This window comes from Amphimedon queenslandica, unplaced genomic scaffold, assembly GCF_000090795.2.
Source record: "Amphimedon queenslandica unplaced genomic scaffold, v1.1 AMPQUscaffold_13375, whole genome shotgun sequence".
NCBI lineage: Eukaryota > Metazoa > Porifera > Demospongiae > Haplosclerida > Niphatidae > Amphimedon > Amphimedon queenslandica.
Window position 1 is genome coordinate 32,151 of NW_003546389.1, and position 9,870 is coordinate 42,020.

General features: G+C 32.6%; 2 protein-coding genes across 2 annotated transcripts in view; both read left to right on the forward strand.

Annotated features, from left to right (window-relative positions):
• Nucleotides 1-1,184, forward strand: part of LOC109582566 (uncharacterized) — a 3,165-nt gene extending 1,981 nt beyond the window's left edge. The window contains exons 2-5 of the mRNA XM_019997311.1: nucleotides 17-59; nucleotides 113-210; nucleotides 689-775; nucleotides 819-1,184. Coding sequence (XP_019852870.1) covers nucleotides 17-59; nucleotides 113-210; nucleotides 689-775; nucleotides 819-1,093 — 503 coding nt within the window. The 3' untranslated portion in view covers nucleotides 1,094-1,184. The remainder of the gene's footprint in view (nucleotides 1-16; nucleotides 60-112; nucleotides 211-688; nucleotides 776-818) is intronic.
• A 1,653-nt stretch (nucleotides 1,185-2,837) lies between these two features.
• Nucleotides 2,838-4,560, forward strand: LOC109582569 (uncharacterized). Its single transcript, XM_019997314.1, has 5 exons — nucleotides 2,838-2,929; nucleotides 3,234-3,518; nucleotides 3,719-3,757; nucleotides 4,043-4,078; nucleotides 4,130-4,560. Exons 1-5 carry the CDS (start codon nucleotides 2,920-2,922, stop codon nucleotides 4,408-4,410), a joined length of 651 nt encoding a protein of 216 aa, XP_019852873.1. The 5' UTR covers nucleotides 2,838-2,919; the 3' UTR covers nucleotides 4,411-4,560.
• The last annotated feature ends 5,310 nt before the right edge of the window (nucleotides 4,561-9,870 follow it).

Below are 9,870 nucleotides of genomic sequence, written 5' to 3' on the forward strand. Positions count from 1 at the left end.
ATAATCTTTTTATTAGGAGACTATTATCTTCTGACATACTGTAAAGCTAAACACCTGAAGTAAGATAGTATAGCTCCAATCTTTCTGACACTCACTCATTTTGTTTAATCAGGAAATGGCATTTTGCTTTGACTGTTTCAGCTACATGTATTATTATTGCTTTGGTTGGTGTAGCTATAAATCATTTCATAGTGGAAAAAAAAGATAATAGTAAGTGCATTCACCAAAATGAATTTATTTTGTATCAAATGGAATATTACATTTAAATCTTTAATCAGTAGTCTAAAGGCTGGTTCACAATATGATGCTAGTCCTGGTATTACGTTGATGCTGGAATAAAATCTGGTTCTATTCTAGCGTAAAGCATGTGTTAAAAGGTCAAATTACCCACATTTTTAATTTAAAAATTGATGGTATGCTGGTCTAACGTCATATTGTAAACCAGCCTTAACACACCTAGTACATGTATTTTATGAACAAAGATTTTATGCACTAAAACTAAAAGAAAGTCTTCCTCTCTTCCTTACAGGTTGTATATGCCATATATACAACCTGGTAAGCTTATATGATTCATTTGTAGCTCACAATCTCACACTTACCTTTTGATATATAGCTATACTGATGCTCCAGCTTCAACAGCTAGGACAGTATTAGTAAAACTTACTGGTATTCTATCATTATCTTATAGGCACAACTATTACATCACAAGTACCTACTACTATCTCCTCTGCTCCACCAGAGCCCACAATTACACAGACAAACCCAAATGAACTAAGTACATTAGGTACACATGACACATTATCATTTCCTTTTATTAGATGTAGGTGATGTCAAGAAAGTGTTGAAAGCTTTAAAAAAAGCAATGTTTGGTCCTGCAAATTGGAGGGACTTAGGACTATCACTGGGTCTCATTGTGACGACACTTGATACCATTGGTAAAACAAATGGTGATGCCAATGATTATCTGGAAAAAACTATTCAAAAATGGTTGAAAAAAGAGGATCAAGTTAAAGAAACAACATGGCAGATCTTAAAAGAAGCAGTTAAGAGTACTGGAGACAAAGCAGCTGCTGAAAGGATACCATTACACTAAATCAACTATTATTTGTGACAGTGTGTTGTTTTATTTTTATCTTGATTAAAGTTTTTGCTGCTAACATTTCAACAACTGTTTATTACAAGAAGAATGTATAAAAATGTGGGGAAATATTAGGTGTGGGTGAGCCTCAAGCATAGGCTACTGAGATGTTACTTAAGCTCCACAGAGGCTGGCTGGCTACACAAGACTCTGTATTTTGTCAATTTTATCATTAATTTGTATGTCACAAAACCACAAAATATGCAAATTTGTACATGTAGATCTAACCTTATGAAATGTCGCACGTGGTCATTATCACAGCACAGCGGCCCTTTTGACGTGGTCATTACTTTATTATGGTCATACATACCATTTATTGCCTTATAAATCTTTCTTTAATTTAGAGCTAATAGTGAAAAGTTTTTATAATCCTACATAAACAATTAAATAATATTTTTTATAAATTTCATAGTTTTTACAATGTAATCTGCTATTTTGCAATAATAATTATTAATATAAGGCGTGGTCATGTTTTGGGCGGAGTGGGGGTCCAACCTAGGGGTAGGGGGGATTATTCCTGAAAATTTTCATATTACCTTAGAGTGACTTTTAATTGCGGGTACTAAATTTTGCGATTTTAGCACAAGGTAGATTTTGCTGGCATTAAAAGTTGCGATTAAGTAATTATTACTAATAGTTATATGGCATCATGATGTCATTATTAATAATTGCGCATATTAATAATTGCGATTTTTAACCCAAACGCAAAATTTGCAATTAATAGTACCCGCATTTAAAAGTAACCTTAAGGTATTCTATTCAGCATATTTCTAAAAATCAAGAACTTATTCTCCAAAATGAATCAAATATTCTTAAAAAATTCTCCTTAAATAATACTAATAGCTATTACTGCAACATAACTGATGCCTCAACATGGTGAAAAAGTAATGAATCTTGCTTATAACTAAACTAGAAGTCAAAAAATCTTACTAAATGTTGTGTATTAGATTCTAAAAAGGATGCACATAATTTAGCATGAGCTCCTCTCTCATAAAATCTCAATAGCAGCATTGTAGAAGCCATTTGTGCTACCATTTATTCCCCAAATTATTCTGTATTCTTTTACAGCTTATTATTCCTGTTTTTATTCCCACCTAATCCTCTCATCCCTAGTCCAACCCGTCCATAGATTTTATAACTAGTATATATATTGTAATTTTAAGAGCACTTATATTTTTTTAAGATCTACTTTTAATTATTTTTATAGAGTTGGATGCTCATAAGGTAATAACAGTTTTAAAATAACTAGTCCAACAAGACTTGGGAGATTTACTGATGCTATATAAGACCTCAATCATAATGCATACTTTTAATTTTTAATGCATACTTTAAATTTATTGATGCATACAAACACATAAAGAATAGCTTATAATAAATGTGCATACATGGTTATATGGCAAAAACTATAAAATTAATGGAGCATGGCATACTTTGATCGATATGCGACTGATGCAGAAAGCTATGCACCTGCTGAAAAACATCAGGAAAACTAAAGCCCTAGCCTTTAGTCTGGGAACCAGACTATATGGAATAGCTAATACAGTAGTTATTCTAGTATTATAAAGATACATTGATTTAATTACTCATCATTTAAAATTATGGAGACATGCACATGATATGCAAAGTTGTAAGTTTTGATAATGATTAGATAACAGAAGGGAAGTTGTCTAATTTTATAAAACTAGGTCAAGCTACTTACACATTAGTTTGTGGCAGACAGCGCTCACTAACAGAGCTTCATTCCAAGTTTTTGCTGTTCCTAGCTTTTAGAGTTGATTAACATGGAAAAAAGTAAGTACTTGACTATGATGCTTTTCTATATGCACCATACTATACTAGCATTAGATAGATTTATAATTTTACTCCTTGTCATTATCTGGGTAACAAGCTCAAATGATAAGGAAGCTGGCAAGTGTAAAACACAAAATTAGCAATATGAACTGTGCTGATGAGCCAATTTAAGCTTCGGTGCAATTAAAGCCTATTGAGTTTTTCTGCACTTAAAAATCCAGATACAGTATTCTCATAGTTTTCATAATAAAAGATGCTTTACTATCATCATTATTAATAATAACACTAAACTTTATAATTATAGGACTGAGAATTGGTGATTTGAGAGATGTGAAAGAAAATTTAAAAAATGCAAAGTTTGACAAAACTGCTTGGAAGACTTTAGGGAATGAGCTTGGACTCCATCCAAATAGACTAACAATGATTGAAGCCAATTATAAAGGAGATGTTGAGAGTTGTTTTACTGAATGCCTTTCTGAGTGGCTGAAAAAAGTTGATGATGTTGAAAAACATGGAGGATCAACTTATAGTTCATTAATTGCAGCTCTGAAAAAAATGGAACGCACAGCAGATGTAGTTGATGACTTAGGTGAGTGTATAACCCATAAACAAAGATTTGTCCATGTATGTCTGCGTTGTATGCATGTCTGTGTCAGGGCCTAGGGGATTATGGGGGTGGAGCCGATAAATGCTTTGGATTTTTTAAGTGTCTAGTTATTGATTGATTTTTATGACAAATGTGTAAATTTCATACAATACGCACATTTTTACGTTGCCCAATAATTTTAGGAGATTTATTAGGAACAGAGGAATCAGATAAAAGTCAAGGCAAGTAAATGATGTAACTAGAAAATTTAAATGTATACTCTACATTAATGTGAATAGTAGTCTACATAGCAAGGTTGGGCTGGAAAAGGGAATTCTGGCCCAACCCTAATATTTTTATTATTCAAATTACATAAAAGCCATTCATCAAGAATTACAGGCTGTTTTCATAGCATAAAAAATGCTGAGCAGTCTAGTATTATAAAATAATTATTAGTAGTTCAATGGGACATTATGTTCAATGCGTTGTAGCTTGATGTACCTATATTAATGATATTGCTTTTGTAGCTTTACAACCAAAAGTATCTCCAGGAGCAGAACTAGGTAATAATTATTACAAGAACAATTTTCTTTATTAACAACTCTATTACATAGATATAAAAGATTTAAATCAAGTTGACACAGTGCTTAAAAAAGCACTGTTTGGTGCAGTAAACTGGAAAACACTAGGGCTTAGACTAGGACTCCTTGCAACTACACTTGATTGTATTGAGGCAGAGAAAAGTGATCAGCCTGCTTACTTGCAGAAGGTTGTACAAAAATGGCTCGAAAAGAAAGATGATGTAAAAGAAACAACATGGAACGTCCTAATAGCAGCAGTTAAAGATATTGATAATGCAGCTGCTATAAAAATACGAGGTATTCTTAAAGCGTGAACTAAGGCACGAGAATTAAAGTGAATCAAGAAACAAGATATTGACTATAGTGTTGTAGTTACTACTTTTAAGTAGACTATAATTTGTGTGATATAGTGAAATAAAGTTGAGTTACAATTTTATTACCTATTATTTTTTAAAATTAGCAAATATCAGCAAATATTCGTTGAGGAAGTACAATTATGCTATTATTAAGCTATTGTTAAGAGAGTGGCAAAATAAGCTGTTATTGAGAGAGTAGATCTATAACTATTATACCTTCATAATGATTATATGTGCTATATTTAGTTGTATACTAGCTAGATCTAGCTATACTAAGTTATCTATCTTAATTTCACAACCCTTATTACAGTAACCCGGCAATGACAATTCCCTAATATCCTATGGATAAGATTAATCTTTATATATGTACCTCAATATTTACATAGTATAAAATATATTAGATTTAAACTGGGGGTGGTTAGTATGTGTAGGAGGATGGGAAAAGCAATTTTAAGGACAATTGGGACTTTGATTGATAGACACCTAGGGGGAAATTAAGATGAAGTTTAAATTGACTCAACTTTATACATAGTCCAAGAGCACTCCTGAGCAAATTTTTAGAAAATTTGACAAGATAGACTTGTATAAAGTAGTCCAAAGTTATTTTCAAATTGCATGTACTCTCAGACAACTGAAAATCAAACAAACCTTTTACAAGTATCAGTTATCAGTATTAGACAACATGTAGCATAGGTATTATCTGTTAATGTAAATAGCCAGTATATTTATAATACTATGCTAGGCAAGGGAGTACAAATACGAGCTATTATTAGGCTGCTATTTCCTTGACTGGAATGAGTAAGGTAATATGTTCTATCTATCTGAGTGAGTAGCAAAATAAGCTAGAGTACAAATATCAGGTATTATTAAGCTGTTTATCATTCAGATGAGAGTATATGATATCTATTCTTGAGTGTGGCAAAATAAACTGCCATCAAGGATCAAGCACAAAAAAATTATCATTAAGATGTTATTTTGCCACATTACAGAGGATATGATTATGAGTATAGATTGTGTTATCAACCTAAGGGAGTAGCAAAATAAGCTGTTATCGAGGGAGTACAAAAATAAGTTGTTATTCACCTTCACAGCAATAGTACGAGTATTGTATTATCTATTCCAGGGAGTAGTAAAATAAGCTGTTTTTGAGAGAGTACAAAAATAAGTTGTTATTCACCTTCACAGCAATAGTACGAGTATTGTATTATCTATTCCAGGGAGTAGTAAAATAAGCTGTTTTTGAGGGAGTACAAAAATAAGTTGTTATTCACCTTCACAGCAATAGTACAAGTATTGTTTTATCTATTCCAGGGAGTAGTAAAATAAGCTGTTTTTGAGGGAGTACAAAAATAAGTTGTTATTCACCTTCACAGCAATAGTACAAGTATTGTTTTATCTATTCCAGGGAGTAGTAAAATAAGCTGTTTTTGAGGGAGTACAAAAATAAGTTGTTATTCACCTTCACAGCAATAGTACAAGTATTGTTTTATCTATTCCAGGGAGTAGCAAAATAAGCTGTTATCGAGGGAGTACAAAAATAAGTTGTTATTCACCTTCACAGCAATAGTACAAGTATTGTGTTATCTATTCCAGGGAGTAGTAAATTAAGCTGTTTTTGAGAGAGTACAAAAATAAGTTGTTATTCACCTTCACAGCAATAGTACAAGTATTGTTTTATCTATTCCAGGGAGTAGCAAAATAAGCTGTTATCGAGGGAGTACAAAAATAAGTTGTTATTCACCTTCACAGCAATAGTACAAGTATTGTGTTATCTATTCCAGGGAGTAGTAAATTAAGCTGTTTTTGAGAGAGTACAAAAATAAGTTGTTATTCACCTTCACAGCAATAGTACAAGTATTGTTCTATCTATTCCAGGGAGTAGTAAAATAAGCTGTTTTTGAGAGAGTACAAAAATAGTTGTTATTCACCTTCACAGCAATAGTACAAGTATTGTTCTATCTATTCCAGGGAGTAGTAAAATAAGCTGTTTTTGAGAGAGTATAAAAATAGTTGTTATTCACCTTCACAGCAATAGTACAAGTATTGTTCTATCTATTCCAGGGAGTAGTAAAATAAGCTGTTTTTGAGGGAGTACAAAAATAAGTTGTTATTCACCTTCACAGCAATAGTACAAGTATTGTTCTATCTATTCCAGGGAGTAGTAAAATAAGCTGTTTTTGAGGGAGTACCATCATCTCCACAGCAATAGCATATGAATAATAGTAGATTGTGTCATCTATCCCAGAGAAGAAGAAGCACATAGAAGTACAAATATCAGACTTTCATGCATACATGGGCTAACTACTATCATATCTATATTTGCATCATGCAAACAATTTTACTCAATATTTCTTTATCCTTTGACCTTTCTCAGTCTCTCCTCATTTTCAAATCTCTTATTCACACTAGTGGTATATACAGGACTAGATGTCAAGTCATTGTTAAGTGATTAAGATCTAATAACAAAGGCAATTTATCTCAAATCATTTGCAATTCCAAAATTCATTTTATCCCTCTGCAATCAACTAATTGAATCATCTTCCCTCCCCTCTGAAACTCACTCTTTCTCTCTTGTATCTCAAATTTAAAATAGATAACCACCTATGACCACCTCATTATTCATTATTGTTATTGCTTTATTATTACCCTAACATTAGCTATGCTATTACTTATTATTAAAAAAAATTAAATCCAGCAATGTTTGATCCTGTTCATTAGGACTATCACTGGGTCTCATTGCGACAATATTTGATTGTTAAAACAAAGGGTGATGTGAATGATTATCTAGAATGACAATCAATATTGATTGGAAAGGAGATACTGTTACAGGAAGAACATGGCAGACCCTAATAGAAGAAGTCAAAGCAGCAGCTGAGAGTATACAAGGCATTGTGAAATTATGCTATTAGAGCTATCTGTTTGTACATTCAATAAGGTAATTGTTATGTACTGTTGACACAGTTATAACTTGAGCTCCATAAAGGCCTCCATACACTAGGCAATATGTTGCTGGCAACTTTGTGGTTACTTTGATCTTGTAAGCAACATGTTGCCAGAAATANAAGGCTGTTCTATTTCTGACAACATGTTGCTTACAAGATCAAAGTAACCACAAATGTTGCTAGCAACAAGTTGCCTAGTGTATGGGGGTCTTAATATATATAAGGTTAAAGCTTGCAACAGGAAGTTGATGATAGATTGCAGTGGTATCAGATAGTAATTGTGCATGAATTGTGAGTATGAGGGAAGTCAAGGACAATTAAATTTTAATTGATCTCATTGCTAATAGACACCCGATCTTACCTACAACTAGCATACATCAGTATGCTACCGTATAGTGGGAGATTTTGGAGGGAATTAAATTTGGTGAATTTGGCATTTCAATTGCCATTTGCCATAATAAAATCTGCCATTTTGAGCCATTATACACATGCTCAATGGCACATGGCCACAAATTTACCAAATTAAAACTAGCCAATCATTAAAATTTAGCAATTTGCCAAATTTTAGTCCTGCCAAAATTTCTTGATATACAGTTTATACTGCACTACATAAGTGTACTGTACTAACATACGTGAACATTCTATGTTTTAAGGCTAGTTTATAGCATGACACTAGGCCAGTGTGTTAATTTTTAATGACAAACATGGGCAATATGACCTTTTGATGCATGCTTTATGTTAGAGTTGAACCAAATTCAACTCCAGCATTAACATAACGACAGCACTAGCATAATATTTGTAAACCTGCCTTTATTGTGAAATCTTCACATAGTGTGATGTGATGTACAAGCATAATAATCATGCCTGCTGCACAAAACATATAGCTATGGTGAAGTGTAGGCATGTGATACTTCATGTATTAATTATAGTAATTATCATGAGTAGCAGCTGTGTTATCTAGTAACTGAGTTGTTTGTGCATGGAATCACTTTGATAAAAATTTTAGTCATCCACCCTTGGGTATAGATCTGCTCTCTCACACTTTTAAGCCAATTACTGTTTTCAACCTAAGCAGAGTGTAATAAAACACTAAAATGGGCAGTTGTATTATATACATCCTCAGCGTAAACATAAGTCTGTTCAAAGCATCTCAGATCATATATGCTCATAAAAATTGTTTAAGAAAACAATTTTATAGATAAGGCACTTCTTTTTACGGGATTATTGGATTAACCATGCAACCAGCACATGATTGGACAATACATGGCCTAAGTGCTGATACATGTATTAGATATATGTATTAAGTGCTGAACCTATGTATTTGGCCCATTGGTATATCTACTGTATAAATGTTATCAATTTAAGTTTACTCTATCAGTAGTTAGCAACCTACCATACCATTGACATGATAAGCCTGGCCTGTCACTCCCTCTGGTTTAATAGTTAGATAATGCAATTTTAACATCTTCCACTCTAATAAGGTACAAACAGTTTTGTATAAATAATTTAGCCCAAGAAAGTAGGAATGCTTGGGGTTGAAGTTAAATCTACTGATGTTAAGACTCAATGTCATTGTAGAAAGTGGTGATGCATACAAACACTTACTCGAAGATTACATAATAGCAAGAGTACATAACTCTAAACCCTTATATGTAGGTATGCATGTATAGTTAATATTAGTTGAGGGTAACAATGCACTTGAATAAGTGGAATAATATATGGTAAGTTTTGCTTGATGCTGTGAGGGAGAAAGAAAGAGAAAGTGCTAAAATACTTTTTGACAAGCTTATACGCATTTATACTTCTTTGGCAGAGTTACCAGCATTAGCTAGTGATATATATAGTCACTATATTTTGTGCAGTTATATAAAGTTACTATGAACAATCACAATTGGATGGAATGACACAATGAAGGTATATCATACTAAGTTGTTAAAGATATTAATAACTATAGAATAACCAAAAGTTGTAAGTTTAGATAAAAGAAATTTTATAAGTACACCTACCAAAGACTAGAACTACATTTGAGTGTTCATTAACAGAGCTTCATTCCAACCTTCTGCTTTTCTTTTCCAAGTGATTATCATGGCAGAAAGTGAGTGCTTGACTACCAGTACTATATTAGCATTACTAGACTAGATTTTACTCCTGTAATACAATTTGTTTTGCTATGCCTAAAAACCTGTGAAAGTTTTATCATGATCCCACATTTCTATATACTGTTACTATCCACAGTGTGACAGCAAGTTCTGAGCCAAGACTTGATCAGCTATTGTGTGTTATACACACAAGTGTGTTAATTTTTTGCATTTTTGCTATGGTAAAAGTCTATTGCATACTTTTATAAACTTACAACAATCAAAATTATACTAACTTACAATTTTAGATCTGAAAGTTGCTGATTTGCAAGATGTGATAAAAAATTTAAAGAAAGCACAGTTTGACGAAACTACTTGGAAGGATTTAGGAAGAGAGC

What these genes read in the sequence shown, in the direction of transcription:
- LOC109582569 (XM_019997314.1), top strand. An exon ending in AGATGTAGTTGATGACTTAG is followed by an intron (nt 3,519 to 3,718) that starts GTGAGTGTATAA and finishes CAATAATTTTAG; the next exon opens with GAGATTTATTAGGAACAGAG. An exon ending in ATCTCCAGGAGCAGAACTAG is followed by an intron (nt 4,079 to 4,129) that starts GTAATAATTATT and finishes TCTATTACATAG; the next exon opens with ATATAAAAGATTTAAATCAA.